An 18,961-nucleotide genomic window follows, 5' to 3' on the forward strand; every position below is an offset into this window, starting at 1 on the left:
AAAATTAATTAAAACTAATACAGAAACATTTGTGAGGCTCTTATATTGATGCTGTTGATGCGTCAGAATTAATCAGATCAGATTAATTAGGTTTAATATGTAAAATCTTTTGAAAAACACTGAAGCTCATTCTAAAGATTCATGCACCTCACCAGCAGGGGGCAGCAGCGTGTTCTGCTGAAACTAAAAGTGTTCATTTGTTTTATTGTGAAAATCTAAAAACAAAGATTGTGGTTTTGTTGAGAAAATTACAATAAACAAATCACAACAGAAAAATTTGAGTGGAGAATTAAGTGTAAGTTTTGCTTACAGGACCTTCATATCATTCATATTTGTCTTATCACTAATGGAGATAAGACATTAGATGTTGGACGTCAGCAGCTTTTCACAGAGATGAACTCCAGGGTGTGAATGAGACATGGTTTTCATGGTGACCATTTTCCCAAGGGAGACCCCCTTATCACCTGGTGCAGGTGTGTGTCTGGTTGTGTGTGTGTGTTTGTGTGTGTGTGTGTGTGTTTTCTCACAGTTAATAATTCAGTGGCCCCTTGAGGGGGAAACATAATAAAAAGATAGAAGTGATTTGGGCTCAGATCTGTTTTTGAACAGAGTTGTTCTTTGCCAGAAGATACTCTGAGTCCATTACACACACACACACACACACACCCTCTGAGACTCATAAACATTAAACCAGTGTGTTTTTTCACATTGAATCACAGACCTGTTGCATCAGAGTTAATCAATGAAGAGTCAATAGGTGACACATCACAATGAAGAGTCGACTCAGGAAATGAGTCTTGATCTGTTTCACTGTGTTGAAACTTAATAAAGTGACCTCATGTGACTCATCGGATCAGATATCGTTTCCTGATGTGAAGATATCTGGATAATTAGATATTTTCTAGACTCCATCTTTTTCACATGAAGACGCAGCAGGAGAGCAGGACAATGACACTTCCATGTGTTTCATTCACAGATGTCCCTGAGAGAGAGGGGGGGGGGGGTCACACACAGGAGCAGCAGTAGGTTGATTCAGTATCTGAACCCCCCCGCCCGCCCGCCTGCTGCTGACTGTAACACAAACACCAGGATTCACTTCTCCTCCTGGATGAGACGGAGCCACTGAGCAGTTTTCCAGCTTCTCCTCCAGCAGAATGACTTCAGCTCATTTGACTCAGTGGAACTGAAGAAAGGACGAGAGCAGCGAGGATTCATTTTTCCATTATCTGCCTTTTCTCTCTTCTTCTGGACTCATCTGCCGGAGGTGTAATAATCAACGTATTGGAATTAAAAGAGCTCTGTGTTAAATCTTCTTTTGTTCAACTGTAGCTGATTGGTTATTGCAGACTACGTTATATAATATATAACCTTCACAGTGAGAGAGGGACTGAGATCTGCCAGTGTGTCCAAATATAAAACTGTAATTTCAATTTTCATTTCAGTCAGTAGAGGTTTTAATTGGCCTCCAGGAAATGACTCAAAATTAAATCATTTTCCATCTTCAGGTTCGATTTGATTGGTCCACATCTCCAGTGGAGCGCTGACCACCTCCTGACTCACAGATGACATAACCAGCTACCAGGAAGCCAGGATGATAAAACTGGATCTTAAGTTCTCAGGAATCGATGGAAGGAACAATATCCTCTCTCACGTGCAGTCATGGATCAATGCAGATGCACCGTCATGCAAAGAGAAGGTGGAGAAGAAGGAGAAGGTGGAGACGGTGGAGAAAGGCCTGCTTGTACACACTTTGTGCACACAATGATGCTCCACATGCCGTTTGTGTTGCGTGTTGGTAAATCAGGTAATGGAACCACTTTTTATTCCTGCAGCCTTTGGAAAGTTTCCTCTTTTTTTCCAGTCTGGAGCGAGTGAAGCGGAGGAAACAGTCGGTCACAGTGAGCGTGGAGGTTTTCCTCAGTGAAGGATGTGACTCACCGCCCTGATCCAAATCTCCACTTTCCAGCTAAATGACCCGGCTGCAGGAAACGTGTGTTTGTGGATGTTTGAATGTCGACGAGCGACAGGTACACGCTCTGCGACAGATTCTGAGATGAGGATTTCAGTCTCTGACATTGACTTGACTCAGAATCACATCTGTGATGTCGACAGCACTGATTTAATCCATCACAGTTTGTGTTGATCTGTTCTGTGTCTTGTTAACGCAATGGAAACATTTGCTTTCTTTCTAATCCTGTTTCTCCTCTGTGATGTTGTGAATCTCTCTGTAAACACGTTAAAGTGCTTCTCGGTTTCTCATCAGCTGCTGCAGAACATGAAATCCCATTTTCCAGTGGCTTCAGTGGAAGCATCTGCTGCGTCTGTGGTTTATTTTCCTTTTGCACGTTGCAGAGAAGTTCCAGAGAAGTTCCAGAGAAGTTCCAGAGAAGTTCCAGAGCTCTTACAAAGTTACAAAACCAGATTCTCCTGTTTGAATTCTGAGCTCTACTCGCTGTCACTTAAAACGAGCTGAAGCTGAGTCCAGCAGATCGATGAACTGGTTTCTCTTCTTCTGTTGCATCCGTCTGACCTGATCTATGAATTATTAAAGCACCTGCTGTTACCATCAATGGCCACAGATGTCGCCAAATCATCCACGAATGAAATGAAGGATTGTAATTTTAAAGCGGCTCTGAAGAATAATGTAATAACACGATAATGTGATGAGGTTCATGAAGCTGGAGAGAATCATCATCTGACTTTACTTTGACTTCACGGTGAGCTTCAGCTCTTTTAGAGCGGCAGCACATTCACTGTTTTGGTTTCGATTTGCCGCTCTCATCAAACTCAAACAACAATCAGCAGCTGGTGAACATGGTGAAGCGTTTAGGAGCTGAAGAGCCTGATCGTCTCCACTGGAGCTGATAATATATAATTCTCCAAAAAGACATTTGCTGGATGTTCAGGTCACTGATCCCTCATCTGTGACTCAGGCCTGATGTTGATAACAGAGATAAAAATCAATGATCCTGCTCCAACAGAAACCTCAGAGACACAGTGTTTACTGCTACCTGGATCTGAGCTCCACCACGAAGCACTGTCTGCACACAGGAGGGGGGGGGGGGGGGGGGGGGGGTAACATGATGTAGAAACAGGGGGATGTGATGGATGAGCCACCTCCTGGTTTTAATGAACGTACAGTACAGGTTCTCCAGTCTGAGGAGGAAGTTGTGCTCTAATTCTCTGCGTCCTTCAGGGAAAAGAGAAATGATAAGTGAACAGAATCAAAAGGGAGGCAGAACAGGAAGGAGGGGGGGCTGAGAGAGAAGAGGAAAGAGAGGAGGAAAGAATGAGTGAAAGGCAAAGAAGTCGGCTAGAGAAGGAGAAACTATCCTTGCAGGGAGAAGTGAAGGTGAGAGGAGGTGTGAGGAGGGAGGTGCAGGAGGAGGAGCGTCTCTGGAGAATCTCTGCAGAAGATCTCACCACAGAGAAGAAGGAGAAAATGAAAAATGAAAACCTTCCCGAACCCGACACGACTCCACCCGGCTGCTGCTGCAGCACCGGAGAGGAAACACCCACGTGCACGAGCACATGCACACGCAGCAGACACAGGTTCTCTTCAATATGAAACTAAGGGCACAGAACCTCCTGGTGAACATGGATTCACTGTACATGGTGTCCTCTAGAGACAGAATGAGACTGAGCACGTGACCTCTCCCGTATGATGGAGAGTCTGGATCTGCACACTATTTTTGGTTTCACTTCTGGATTGTGGGAGGAAGAGGAGACGTGGCGTCCATCTTTATATTAATGTCTGTGTCAATGATCCTCTTGTTCACAGGATCTGGTTTATTATCACTTTCCTCTTCAGATGATTTTGGGACAAAGCTGAGAAAACATGAACTTTTAATTGTTTGTTAACCTCGGAATCTTTCATTTCCTTTTGAAAACACTGATAGTTACTGAGGTTCACGTTCACTTCTGTCAGAGAAACACTTTTCGTCCTCGTCATGTTTTCTGTCTCGAGCTCCTCTTCGTCGTTCTTCCTCTTCAAACCAAACAAACCCCGTGAAGCTGACTGTATCTCCAGCTCCACAGAGCGGGATCCGGTTTCAGGGGCTCGGCTTCATCTCCCTCAGCAAAGACCGATGTGGTTTTAACAATGCACTGAAGGAAAGTGGTGGTTGCACTGGTTCCCGACTGGAATAAGTGATTCCAACCTGCTCGTCCTGACTCCTGCTTCCCCGAGGATCACATCCAGCCCAGATGTGTTGTTTCCCTGCAGGTCTACACACCACTCGTTCCTCGAGTGACTTCAAACCTCTGACTGAAGAGATTCCAGCTGAATTTCACAACGAGGAGATTTTTTTGCGGATGTGAATCTGGCTGCTGAGGCTGCAGCGTCTTTCATTTAAAACAGGAAGTGACCGGTCCAGAGGTTAACTCCGACCACATCCATGAATCTACTGGTTTCATCTGTTGGTTTTGTGTAACCTTACCTGTTGCCCAGTGACACAGAGGCAGCTTTGTGTCGGTTGTGTTGAATTAAGCGTTTCAAATTCACTTACAGAGCCACAGTGTGTTTGGAGAAGTAATGAATTGAATTATTCTGATTGAGTTACCCAGGAGGCCGCTGTTTGCTCAACATGGTTCAGCTGGTTTGTCGAAAATTTGATTCTCACAGGAACGCGACTCGAGTTAGAGACGTCAGCAGCTCACCAGTGAAGAGTTTATATCATATGTCTCTATCACACACACTGTAAACAAAGATGGACTCCACTGTTTCATGGAAGCACTTTTTGTGTAATCCTGCTAAAAAGCAAACAAAACAAATGGAGCAACTCCAAACCAACAAACTCTCCACGACCCCGAGGGATCAACTCTCCCAAAAAAGGGAAGTTCTACCATTTTTGCAGCGTCTCCAACATGTGATGAATCTGTTAACCTCTGGGGGGGGGGGGGGGGTTCAGTTCCCATCATGTGCAATCAGAGAAAGCCATTAGCGTGATGGTGGATAATCACATGTAGTTCTCTCAGTCCTGCTGAGCTGCACCATGTACATGATGGTGTTGTTAGCATGAGGCTACGAGGCACAAGGGTTAGCAGAGAAGAGCCAGAGAGAACAAGTTCCTCAAAATACAATATTTATGAACCATCTGTCTTATCGTGAAAAAGCTTATTTGCTTAAAGACATTAATAAAGCAGGACTTTATTAACGCTGGTACCCAGATGTGAAGTTAGTGCCCAGGCCGATCCAGAGTCGACCAACATCTGGTCTCAATCTCCTTCACTTCACTTAAGTAATTGTGTCCTTATCTGATTTGAGTCGTTGGTAATTCTTCTCGCCCTGAGTGACTCGATGCCTAGTGGAGACTTTGTGTTGTTGGAGCAGAGAGAAAAGTTCATCTTCCATGTTTCTGGAGATGAGACCTGACAGGTGGAGGCACACGGAGAACAGATCTGCACACGGCTGCAGATTATCACTGGATGTGTAGACGAGCATTTACTGTACGAGGCTGGAAAGACACAAAACACTAGATCTATAAGTACCTGACCCACTTATCCTTTACCAGTACATAGAGACAAACAACTCCCAGTAACACACAACATGTAAAGTCCACAGAGAAAGGCCCGGGACGAACCAGGACCTCGAGCCACAACCACACCACCATGTTTCTATCTGTGGTCTTCTCTGGTCACAACGTGGCCTTCGCTGATTCGTCAGGATCCAGTCACGTGACCCACTTCCAGGAGAAAACAACTGGCATGAGCCTCGGCTGCCAGTGTGGAACCAAACATGGTTAATCAGTCACAGGCGTTATGACCCTGTGGTCTTTGCTAACAGCTGTTGTGCAATTAGAAAAACTGTATTTTACAACTGTTTACATGCAGAGGAGACAGGATTTCCTGTTTTACACCATCAATATTCACCTGATGTGAGTTTTCAGGTGTCTTTGACGGGATTTAAAAATAATACAGAGCCACAACGCTGGTGTGGAGAGGTTACATATCTATCTGCAGCTCTCTGTGGACGTGATTCAATCCAGATTCAAAGCCACACAACAGACCATAAACCAAAGGAGGAGGATGTATCTGGGCTCATCTCTTAATGGCTGATATCTGGGTCTTTAACGACACTCTACTGGCCGAGCTGCTGGGACGACTTGCGCTCCCAGCAGACCACAGCTGAGCTGCTGGTTTCCAGAGGGGAGGGAGGAGAGGCCTGCTGAACCTCCTCAACCCCCGGCTCTGGATCAGTCCTTGTTGTTACACCTGCAAGCAATGAGCGAGATCCTCAGCAGGCTGGAGATCAGCCGAGGAGAACATGAGGCCTCCTGCCGTCTTCTCCTGTTTCTGACTTGTGCAGCTACTTTTCACTCTGTTTCACTTTCTGCTTTTTATTTTAAAACTCATTAATGGTTAGGGTTAGGGTAAGAAGTTTGATTAGCTTGAATTCACCGTTTCTGATTGTTTCAGATTTTCCTCCATAATTTCTTGAACGTATCCTTCCTCTAATATTTCTCCTTTTTAATCTCCTCTTGTCTATGAATTCTTTAGTCTCGTGTGGATCAGAGCCGAAGTGGTTAAGTCTTCAGCTCCAGCGTCTTTTCCTCGATGTGTTTGGACGGCAGGGAGAGGAAGTCCTGATAATAAACTCCAGAACAGATCAATTATCTGTGTGCCAGTGTGTCTCAGTGTGTGTCTCAGTGTGTCTCAGTGTGTCCCAGTGTGTCTGTGTGTCTCAGTGTGTCTCAGTGTGTGTCTCAGTGTGTCTCAGTGTGTCCCAGTGTGTCTGTGTGTCTCAGTGTGTCTCAGTGTGTGTCTGTGTGTGTCTCAGTGTGTCTTAGTGTGTCCCAGTGTGTCTCTTTGTGTCTCAATGTGTCCCAGTGTGTCTCTTTGTGTCTCAGTGTGTCCCAGTGTGTCTCTTTGTGTCTCAGTGTGTCTCTTTGTGTCTCAATGTGTCCCAGTGTGTCTCTTTGTGTCTCAGTGTGTCCCAGTGTGTCTCTTTGTGTCTCAGTGTGTCTCAGTGTGTCTCAGTCTGTCTCAGTGTGTCTCAGTGTGTCTCAGTGCGTCTCAGTGCGTCTCAGTGTGTCTCAGTGTGTGTCTCAGTGTGTCTCAGTGTGTCCCAGTGTGTCTGTGTGTCTCAGTGTGTCTCAGTGTGTGTCTCAGTGTGTCTCAGTGTGTCTCAGTGCGTCTCAGTGCGTCTCAGTGTGTCTCAGTGTGTGTCTCTTTGTGTCTCAGTGTGTGAGCGCAGACGCAGCCAGACTTTCACAAAACATCAGCAACTTCTTAAAGTTTGGAGGAGGAGGTGTTTTCTCCAGCTGCATTAACAAGTCAGCGCTGGGTTATAAAATATCTTCTAAGCCTTTTTTATAAACAATAATAATCATGAGCACGAACCGCTGAGTCATCATATTCATAATGAACTGAGGTCTTTACTAAATCATCACGAACTGGTGTAAGTGACCTAATCAAGCTAGAGAAGTACTAGTTGATTAATCAATTAAAAGAATCAGTTTATTTAAAAAGATTGATTAACAGTTTAAGGCATTTTTTATAAAAACTAAATAAAGCTTCTCAGCCGATAGGATTCTGTTCCTTCATATCATAGAAGATACTGTAATTCGTCAAAAGAAATATGAATATTTAAAGATATTATGTAAGAATGCTTCCCAGATATCATTCGGTGTACCAGGATGTTTATCATCATCAGTGTCTGAGCAGGAACGTGATATTTAACATCCTCACTGGAATAAATGAAAAGTTCCAGGATCAGTTTTCACCCTGAACCTATAAACTCACAGAGACACTGCAGCTGACAAGTTACACAACTGTTGTGAAATGAGGAAACAGGAGATTTGCTCCGATCTGTTGGTTCATATCTTGTTTTGTTTGATTTGACTTTTATTTGCTGTTCTCCCAGTCCCTCGGCTAACCAGTATAAATGGACGTCTGGTCTGTGTCTGCTGGAGACAACACACACAGAAAATACAAGATGTCTTCCTCTGTGAAATCTTCTCTGACAAACGAGCCCGAGTGAGAAGAAGAAGAAGAAGAACATTTAAAAACAAGAGACTCGTTTTCAGCTTGATTCAACAAGAGAGAGCAGAACTCACACCAACACAAACACACACAGCTGATTTGTGCGACTCTCCGGCTCCTCGTTGTCGTGTTTTAAACCTCAGAGACTTTAATGAAGATCTGGATTCACTTGTGTCTTAAAGCTGCTGCTGCTGCTCCCTCCACATCGTTAGAGGTAAATGACAAATGGAGACAAGACGATAACCACATGAAAACTGCTGAGTCGCTGTGTTGAGCCTCTGTGCTCTGTTTACATGGAGGGGAAGCATGAAAAGTGGAAACAGGCCTCAGATCTCAGATCAGCAGAATATGTGCACAGCTCTTGTTGGTGGTAATTAGGTGATTAACACATCTTCTTCCTTTATAGAAACAGCCACCGAGCCCAGGGCCTGTTCACATCACATCACATGTTTGTGTGTGACCATCCTCCTCCGTCAGTAAAGCTCTGAGAACCGCGTGGAGTCGACCCCAGCTCTCCACATCTGGATGCACTTCTCAGATTGGCTCATAAAAGCTGATAACGTCAAGAGAGATTTGTCCGAGGTTGCAAACTGCAGCTCTGGTTTCTGCTTCCAACGAGTCGAGCTGACCTGTCGCACACAGAACAAGCTCCACTGGGAGAACACAGTGTCCTCAGGGTGGAAAACCACTTCAATTAAAGAGGAGGGATGAGAGAAGAAGCACAGATTGTTCCGTCCACTCGAAGATAGATGTTGTTAAGATAAGAAATACGTGAGTAGATGTGATCCTTTATTTATCCTCCATAGAGGAGAGTCACAAAAGACCCATTAGGACGGATGAGGAGCAGCACAGAGAAGCAGAGGCTGAATCGATCTCAGCACCGTGTTGTTGATTCATCCCCTCCAGCACTGAACCCCTTAATGACTCTGTGCAGCCGCCCTGCTGCTAATTAACAGGCTGTTTAGAAAAGGCAGGAGGAAGTGTTGCGTCTGGAGGAGCTGAGGAGGAAGGAGCTCACGAGGAAGTCGTTGTGCACTCGGCTCGTGTGAAGCTGAGGCCCCCGAGGCTCCGGGACAATCGTCCAGGGACTCATTTAGCCTTTGTTCAGGTCGTGTGACTGGGAGTGGAGAGATGTGTAACTGGAGAGTGAACAGTGAGCTGATCGTGAGTGACGCTTGTTCTCTAATGATCTCGCAGCAGCGTGCTGATCTACTCGTTTCTCTCTCTCTCTCTCTCTCTCTCTCTCTCTCTCTCTCTCGCTCTCTCTCTCTCTCTCTCTCTCTCTCTCTCTCTCTCTCTCTCTCTCTCTCTCTCTCTCTCTCTCTCCTCTATCACGCAAAAACTACAAAACAGATTTATACAAGATTTGGTCGAGAGAAAGAACACGGGAAATTTTGGGCTTCTGGAAATTTGTATCTCTCTCTCGATATGATTTACATTTTACGTTTTACATTTTTACTGATTAACCAGAGAATAATTTGTGGATATTGATAAAAAAAAAAAAAAATCTGACATATTCAGATGACTGATATTTATGAATGTTTCCAAATTGGTGCAGATCTAAAATACTTATCTGGTTCTAAATGTGGTTTTATAAAGTGGACCTTCTATTTCAGGGGGTTTACGTTAATTTTGGTGTAAAATAAATATAAGTGGTGGATCTAGGATGTTTTTTCACACTTTGTTAAACTGTGTATTATGACAAATGAATCATTCAGGTCATGTTAGGATTTATATACATTTCTATCTTCAGAACTAGACCATCATGTTCTTGTTGTTTGTTGAGTCAGTAGGGGGGGTTTGAATTGTTCATCATGTAACTGATTTGTGCTCATTTATTGAATAGTCTTGATTAATTTGAAGCAGGAGAAATGACTCACTTCATATTCTTGATGTTTCTCTTTCTGCAGACTCATTGCACCAAATGTGTTCGGCCGTATTCAGCGTTTTGTCCCTTTTTTCTTCTGTGGTATAAATAAAGTTCATTCAAACTGTGAGTCATTCAAATATAATTCTGATCCACTGCACTCAGCAGATGATGGGATTTCAGACCATGACAGCTTGAGTCAACATTTATTCTGTAACCATTGTGGAGCAACCCTCAGTGTACGTGTCGCTCTGCACTGTGCCGCTCTCCCAGTCAGCAGAAAGAGGGAATGGGATGTATTGGTTTCCACTATCAGCAGCCTGCAGGCCATATGTAATGAGCTCCGTGTTTCTCCAGTGGTGAAGTGGTTCCTCAAACTATGTTTCACTGCATTTCAGAGTCCACTGTGGTTGAATGTGGGTTTAATTCAACACAGGCGCTGATCTGAGAACTGACCCGAGGAGGGTAAACGGGTTATTTGCTCCTCAGCAGCAGCAGAACAGCTGAATTGAATCTGAGTTTCAGAAAGATGCAGCAGAGCAAGGTGCTTTAATCACAGTGACTGTGTGTGTGTGTGTGTGTGGGGGGGGGGGGGGGCGTCCAATCCCTGCAACAGACACTCTTCTTCTACACTCGCATCAATGTTCCATTCATCCCAGTTAGTTTGAAGTTAGTTTTACAATCATTTACGTTTTCTTCCACCTGATGAGAAATGACCTTTGTCTCCCGAGGCTCTTTTATTCAGCAGCCGTCACAGAGCAGGTGTGAACTCGTTGCTTTCAGTAAATGCATCGACATATTTTTTATGATTGCACCTGAATCCCTGACTCACGTGTTCCCTCTGACGGACACGTAAGCAGCCAATTCTTACATTTAGTTAATTGATGCAGGTTAAAATGAAATTACTGCTTTTGTCAGTCTCACTGACCAATAGAACATAGTGGACCTATCTAATGTGTGAGAGGGAAAGAGACCTGGATGTGCTACACTTAATAAAAGTGTTAACAGGAGAAGAGAGGAAATGGCTTTTGAATTAAATTTGCATCGTCAATCTGGAGCCGAATCACCCACTGTATAAATCAAATCCATATTTAACCCAGTTGTGTCCTGGATGGCAGCGATCCAACAGGAAGTCACCACGCTCCCCCGTCCATCTGCAGATCCACTCATCCACCCCGTAAGTGGGGCGGCTTCCTGTAGCTGCCGGGCCGATAGCATCAGCCGCTCGGCCATGACTCAGGATGATGCAGTTCTCAGAGCTAAAGATGCTAATCTGGCAAAGCGAGGCTCACGTTCCCACCGGGAGACGAGTCACAGCGGGAGTGAAATATATTAGTAAGACCCGAGCTGCCCAATCAAATACATTCATCACAGAGAAACTGTTTTTTGAAAAAACACAACATAGACACAGTCACATCCCCGGGTTGCAGCCAATGTCGTTCTGATCAACACACACACACACACACACACACACACACAAACACACACACACACACACAGGCAGCGGTGAGTGAGTCGTTGAGCTATCTCTGCTCCACTGGAGAGGTTCACACTCACTTGGCTTGTATCTAAAGGACACCGCTTTGTTAACAGCTCGCTTTAAGTGGTCGAGCAACAGACGCCACAGACCCTGAGCCCGAAGAGCTGAGAGATCCTGGAGGATGTGTTTTTTCATTGGCTCTGGAGAAAGGAGTGTGTGGGTGAGAGGTTAATGGTGTGAAACTGGAGAATCGAGGAGCAGGTCATGAAGTAACTTGTGGAAACACGTGTCGAGAGTCACACTTTTCAACCATGCAACCTCACTGGTGAGCAGCAGAGACATAACTCCAGTAGATCAGGTGACCATTAATCCCAGTGTTGTCTGGACAGAGCCCCCCCATGACTGTCGAGTGTCAGAGTTTGGTTTGTATTCATCGTTTCCTCCGGTTGGAGAAATGACTAGAAACAGAATGTGTTAGTCAAATAGGGCAGATCTCAGCTGGGGGGGGGGGGGGGGGGGGGGGGCTGCTGCTCGTCTCTTCTGCAGTCTCTCTGTGTTTTGGGTTGAGGAGGCTGCATTTATAAGATGATTCCCTGGTGCAGGATTAAAGTTGTTAAAGTGATTATGGGATGAAATTGCTTTCGATGATAACTTCTCTGTTTTCCCCCCTGAATCTCTTAAACCATTAAGCAGCAAAACAAATTGGAATAGAAAACTCATCGTTTGGCATCAGGGGGTAAAAATTACCATTTCTTTGTTTTCATGAATGCAATGTGTAAAAAGGAAAGGGGGGGGGGGGGGGGCGACACACACACACACACAGGACTCTACTTGACCTTTGCCACTCTCTCTCACTGCCCCACTATAATACACCCTTTCATTCAGACAGACACACACCGGCAGGCCCTCGCTGACATGTGGGCAGACGCACAGAGCGTCATTTAGCACGGGGTCACTTGTCACATCAAAGCATTCCTTGACGCGCGGAGGGAGGCGCTCTGTAATCTGTCAGGGTGAAACGTAAACAGGCGACACGGAGCAGCCGGATCAGCAGCCCCCCCCAGCCCCCCCGCTGTCAAATCAGCTCTGACCCTAAACCCCAAATTGTTCTCGGTTGAAAAACGTTTGCTGGATGAAAGCTGATCTTAAATATTGTTTCCAGTCGTGACGGCGAGAGAGACGTGAAGCACACGACCCATAATCTGTCAATCCTCTGCAACCTGATCGGAAGGTGCATACTTCCAAAAGGGATTGTGTTTGATTGCTCAATATATCAAACAACAGAGACACCACTGTGTTATCTTTTAAGCCACATAGGGTTGGAAAATTCAATACCTTTGCCTTTTTTAACCCCCCTCATAAATCCAGAACAAATCCAGACCTCAAAGTAGTTTTTTATTGTTCAGTGATCCAGTTTCTTTTGGGCCCAAAGCTCTGGGTTCACTAACGGAGCAAATACGGTTCTCGGGTGGAGATTTATAGCGGAAGTGGTCAATAGAAACAACAGCTCTGTTATTCTATAACATTCTTATGATTAGACTTTAACTGGGCTTTTAAAGTATCTAGAAAAAAAGAGAAAATTTGTTTATTACCCAGAGCAAAAAGGATATGATGTCATTTTCATGTCGTTAAGATCATATCTGTTTTTGAGATTAAATTAATCCACATTTTATTGTCGTCTGTCCCTCTTTCCTGGTCTCTATACTGGTCTCCTCCTGTCTGCCGGTTCTGCCTTTACAAGCCTGTGGTTTAAACAAGGGGATGTGAAGGGAGTGAGTGAGTGTGTGTCTGTGTGTGTGTGTGTGTGTGTGTGTGGAGGAGCTATTGATTTCAGATGGATGGAAGGTGTTTGATTTCCTCTCAACATGTGAAAAAGACCCCGACACCCAGCATTACAAGGTTAACACTCACTTCTTAATGTGACAGGAACTGGAAGTGTTGTCCTCATTAACACAAACCTGACAGACGCTGCAGAGACAGGACAAAACACTTCACGGCACGATAACAGTTTTTCTTGCTTATGCTCAAACACACCACAACAAATTCCTTCAATGTGTTTTCCTCTTCTGGAGCCGTGTTTGTATGTGGATCAGAGACGACATTTAGATTTAAAACACAGTGTAAATGGCTCATTTAGTTGAATCTCAAGACTTGGATGACACCACACGAGCAGAATGGAGGCATGTATTGGATTTGGCTGCAACTCTATTTACCCCTGAAACTCCAGAATCGTTTATGGACTCAACCACTCCCTCCTCCCTGCATCAGCATAGTTTGGAGTGGATACTAAGTGAATTTGAATTTTTGGGTGAACTATCCCTTCAAGCATATTACTTATTACTAACTGATGCCTGTTTTTGATTCTTGCTGCTGTAATATTGCAAATTTCCCCACTGTGGGACTAATAAAGGAGTATCTTAATTTACCTTATCTGATCTGATCTTATCTTTAATGTGAAGCACTTTCAAGATTTGCCTTGCTGGTGAAATGTGTTGCACAATTAAACTCGCCCTCCAGGATTAAATATCTTTTGACCGGTGTTGGATTTGCAGCTCCACCACCCAGAGCAGCCTCACGAACCAGTGACCGTCTGCTAGCGGGACCCACGTCCCACCAATGGCCGCGGATCGGGGGCGTTTCTCCGGCAGCCTCTCGGTCATCCAGGCGCTGGTGGAACTGATGGAGAGGCGAAGCCGCGTCAAGCTCCACGTGCACACATGCACCCAAACAGGAAGTAAATAGCTTAGCTGTCCAAATAAAGCACCACGCGGGGTTGGAATGACAACGAAAACGTGGGTATTTGTCTTGAAAACACCAACCATAGATACCTTTAATCTAAACTAACGTTAAACAGCACAAGTGTGTTCACGTGTAGAGAAGCTAGTGCGGTTATTTAAAAAGCAACACCTTTATTGTGAAGGCTCCCAGCGGAACAGGTTCCTGGCTGTTGGCTGACTCGACGCGCTCCGGGGAGGCAGAGCGGTCAAACTCTCGGTAACTACCGCACTTTCTCCACCGCGGGACTCGCTGCCCGGGGCTGGAACACTTTCATTCCACTTCAGGGACCGGGACACGCCGAGAGAAACCTCCCCTCCGACCGGGTCCTGTCTCCCGGGGGCTTTTCTCTGTCTCTTACCCGCGGAGCTCGAGCGTCAGCGGGGCGAAGCAACGGTTTCCACTCGCTCCGTGTTGTGATGGCTAGCCCCCGCTAGCAGGCTAGCTAGCTACATGGCCGGTGCTGGTACTGGTGCCGCCGCGGAGAAGCCGATAATCACCTAGCTCGCCCGGCGGCTGCTTCGCCACAAACGCGTCGCCACCTCCGGACGTTCCCCGGTGGAGCCACGTAGCGGTCAGTGTGCTGGGTGTTACGGGAAGGTGAGTGTCACACGCCCGCCTACTTGTTAGAACTCGTTAGCCTCGCACCGAGTCGCCCCGGTTAGCAGAGCTCCGTGGCTCGGGCTATTCCCTGGATTCAGAGACATTCCACCCAGTATTTAAATCGGAGGCTCGTCTTTCCTGGGGTGTTGCCTGCCGGTTGTCTTGCTTTTGCATGGACCAATTAAAACAAATCACTTTATTGCGATGTCACCGGTTCTTTGTGACAGTTTCAGCGCGTAAAGACGCTTCGTTATCCAGCCCTTTAAGTTAGCATGCTCCGCGGGGTATAGCCTCCACCGGCACGCCGTGCTGGCAGCTCGAGTGGAGCCCTCATCGCGGTGTTATTACACAAGTGCCCCGCTGTCGGTGCAGATAACCGGGGCTGGCTTCACATCTGCAGGGATACAGCCCGGGGTGAGGGAGGAGCTGTTACCCGGACAAAGCACCGCTGCACCGGGGGAATGTCCACTTGATGATCGCTGTAACGCAAAGGGGGGGCTTACACTCACTCTCTTGCCTTTTTCCACTTGGTTTTGCAGGTCGAGCACCGCAGGGAAGGATGATATCCACACCCAGAGGGTTCCTCAACGTGCTTCTCAACGCCAGGGAGCGATTCTCTTCATAGAACACCATGCACCTCGTCAGGTCGGACCCCCCTCACTGCTGCAGAGATTCCTCCTCCCTGCGTTTGGATTCATCAGGCGCTTTTTAAAGACCCAAAACACTCAGGACTGGATGTACAGCCTTATCTCTGTTCCCCCCCTCCCAGCTTATATCCGGTAAAACATTAACTGTGTGTCTGTGCGGGTTGGATATGCACAGATACATATAGTCGTCAGTGTGAACTCGCCCAAAGAAGGACGTCCAGGACGGGGATAGGTGCTCAGAACAGACCCACACAGAAACATGGCCTCTGTGTGGAAGAGACTGCAACGTGTGGGGAAGCATGCCTCCAAATTCCAGTTCGTGGCTTCCTATCAGGAGCTGATGGTGGAGTGCACTAAGAAATGGTGAGTGTGTTTTTTTTTTGGGGGGGGGGGGGGGGGGGGGGGGGGGTAACTGGTGACCACAGTGAGTGCTGTCATTTAATCCCCATGCAAACTGTGTGTGTGTGTGTCTGTCTGTGCTGGAATGCCGAGCTGGTTCCTGGTGGCCATAACTCACACACTCGCACACACAGTCTCCTTGGTGTGCAGGCACGTCTGCATGCTGGGAGGGGCCAGGTCGCCTTGTAAAATTACTATGTGTTTTTTTTTCCTTCTTCTTCTTCTTCTGCTGTGCACCAGTGTTGAATTTGCTCAGTTTGAGTACAGAGGCAGACTAGTAGAGAGACTTCCCTTCAACCTGAAGCTGACACGTCCTGTACACAAAGTCCAGGGATGCTTTGGGAACTGGATTTTGACTTAAACAAACTCTAAGGGACTCCGGAACATGTTGTTCTTTTAAGTTAGGATCTGGCACTTCATTAAATGTTTGTTTACACATTCATTCACATCACAGCTACTGAAATATGAGCAGCTGACTGGGAATAGTCCTTCACGTCAACTCACTTTTCTTTGAATCTCCCACTCCCCATTGCAAATATCCTTTTTGTGGACGTTAGTTTTGTTGATCCTGACGTATGAAAGGTTAAATGTTGTAGAAAGCAGATGTCACTCCTCCCTCCTCTTCTCGTAAGAAGTGAGCACAGCGTTAAAAAATCACAGCAAACATCTACTCACGGACATAATCTACAATATCAACATACCCGTTATGATTTGTTTGTTCATGTTTAGCTTTAGTTAAGCAGCTTTTTCCCGTGGTTACAATCTCTCTGGGTAAAAACAAGATTACTATAGTGACAATGACACTCAGTGGAAAGGGGTGGACGAGCTATCCACTGTGTTATCAGAGGGGAAGATAGAGCGGAGAGATGGCTGAGGGTCCTGCAGGTATGTGTCCTGTAACGAGTGCAAAGCATGGACTTGTAAAGGAGGGATGTAGCCTGCGGTCATGGATTCCTCGAGCGGACTGCTGTAGGCGTAACTAATACAGCCCCACTGAGCTCCGACCTGGGACAGATGTTAACGTGTTGGAGAATGGAATGAGAAAAATGTACATCTCTTCCCGGAGCTAAGGGTGGGTGGGCGCCGAACACAGGCAGGAATATGCTTTGTTTTGAGATCCGAGCTGGGCTCTTCTATGTTTTTCAATGGGGGGAAAAAAGAAAGAAATGCAACTAGATATACAGACGTTTGTTGTTTTATATTTAATCATTATGCTGCAGAATAGTTTGGGAAAACAATCAAGATAAAGACACAAGGAACTAATCAAACCAAGGAAATAATAATAATAATACCTCCTGGTTTCATTGTGTGTCATATCAGGCTTACACCGTTTCTTTTGTTATTAACGTACACGTGGTATTTAAATAGCTTCCGATGAGGGTTTAACATTCAGCGTGTGTCTGAGCGTGTGTTGCTTCAGGGTCTCTGCTCGGCTTCAGTGTTTCAGTGTTCAAGTGCACGCCGCACTCAACGTGTGTGAGAAAGCGTTGGCGCACCGATTCTGCCTTCCTTGGAATTCATCGGTATGTTTTTGTTGCAATGGAAACTTTCCGTCTACACACACCGGGGATATTCCCTCGAGCTCAAATGGATCTCAAATCCTGGAGACATCAGGAGGCTTTTTTTTTTTTTAAACCCACATCCCTTTTTTTTAATTCATGGAATCAATAACAGGAAGAGAAACTCAACACCTATTCTGTGTCCATGTTGTTTTTACGGTGTGGGTGCTGTGAATGTTCATCGTGTGAAGTGTAGAAGTATTTACACACTTCACCGACACTCAGGCTCCGTGGATTAATCTCTAACGTGCAGATAATGTAGGAGAACACTCAACAGTTAAGAGCCTCAACTGTGTGTGTTTGAGATTCCCATGCCTTAGGTGTGATCAGTCGCTTCACTCCTCGTAAGTGGACAGACTCTGAGATTGCATGAGTGTTTTCATCAGGTCAGAATTAATGTGTTGATGCTTGAATCTTCTTTGATGGCCTCACTTTGAAAACTGTGGGGCTGTGTGAACGAGTAACGAGGACGTTGGACGCCTGGAAACAATGACAGTCTCCAGCATCTGTTTCCTGATTGGATCTGATCAGTCACAACTCAGAGAAGGAGAAACGTTGAAAGCATTTACTGTCTGTAACAGTCCCACCATGATGTCTGTCCAACAACATAATATCTCTCATTACTCACATGCCCAGTGTACGTGAACGGTCATGTGAGTTTGGACGTGGATACAAAGCTAAAGATCTCACGAGGACGAAGATCGTTTCAGATTAAAGACGCTGCTGTACAGCTTCAACGTATGGGACAGAGGACGAAGACACATTGTGCTGCTGCAGATCACTGAGACACCACGGAACGTAGACCTGCCAGAGCACATGATGCATGATGATGGATACGACTGTCCCATGCACTGATCTGAGAGCAGGCAGAGTGTAGTACCATCTGGGAATGTCACCTGCAGAGGAAAGATGATGGGAGTTTATGAGCCCCGACACACCAGTCATTAAGTACCTGTTGCCGACTGTTAATCATAGTTTTTATAGATTGAGGTATTTGTACTTTTTGACCTTCATCATGTCGAGTTAGTGACAGTCAATCCATGCAAGAGAGTTTTCTGTCAACAAGGAAAACATGATTGATTTCACCACTTGAGGGAGGTCTCACCTTGTTTTATCATCTCTGCATTTTCCTCAACAAGCTGACAATCTTTTTCTCCTTGAGCAATTTGCTCACTATTATTATTTTAGTAATGAGACACGAGGTCAAGGACCGGGGGAGTCTCCTGTCATATTCTTTGTTTGTGAAGCAATTTTTGGGTCTTTATCTTTTGACCTAGTTGCTCCAGTCCACTCCTCCGGAGCAGAGGGAGTTAGCATTCCTCTCACACGCCCATTTCAGACTCCACAATCAGTTCTTACCAACCACTAAAACATTAATGAGTTCAGTGTTTGTGTTAGCCAGTGAAATGAAGCACCACTCACACTGCTGCAGCTCTGCCCCCTTTGAAATGGGATATTAACGTCTTTTAATAAACACTAATAACTTCATTTAGTGTAGATGTTTCTGCAGCAGTTTATTAAAATCATTGATCACTTACAGTCTTCAGGTGATTTGCCAAACTTATTGTAGATTTGTGATGCTGCAGTTTCCTCGTGTGCTCTGTGTTTTGTCGATCATCTGCACAAATATGTCAACTATTACAGACAC

General features: G+C 45.6%; 1 protein-coding gene across 4 annotated transcripts in view; it reads left to right on the top strand.

Moving 5' to 3' along the window:
* Positions 1-7,777: 7,777 nt before the first annotated feature.
* Positions 7,778-18,961, top strand: part of ehbp1 (EH domain binding protein 1) — a gene marked incomplete at its 3' end in the record, with an annotated part of 94,636 nt that continues 83,452 nt past the window's right edge. The window contains 3 exon segments of one of the 4 annotated variants that reach the window (XM_053436451.1): positions 7,778-8,197; positions 8,390-9,147; positions 15,248-15,718. In XM_053436451.1, coding sequence (XP_053292426.1) covers positions 15,615-15,718 — 104 coding nt within the window. 4 annotated transcript variants of the gene reach the window in all.

The sequence above is a fragment of the Pleuronectes platessa genome, chromosome 12, assembly GCF_947347685.1.
Source record: "Pleuronectes platessa chromosome 12, fPlePla1.1, whole genome shotgun sequence".
Classification (NCBI taxonomy): Eukaryota; Metazoa; Chordata; class Actinopteri; order Pleuronectiformes; family Pleuronectidae; genus Pleuronectes; species Pleuronectes platessa.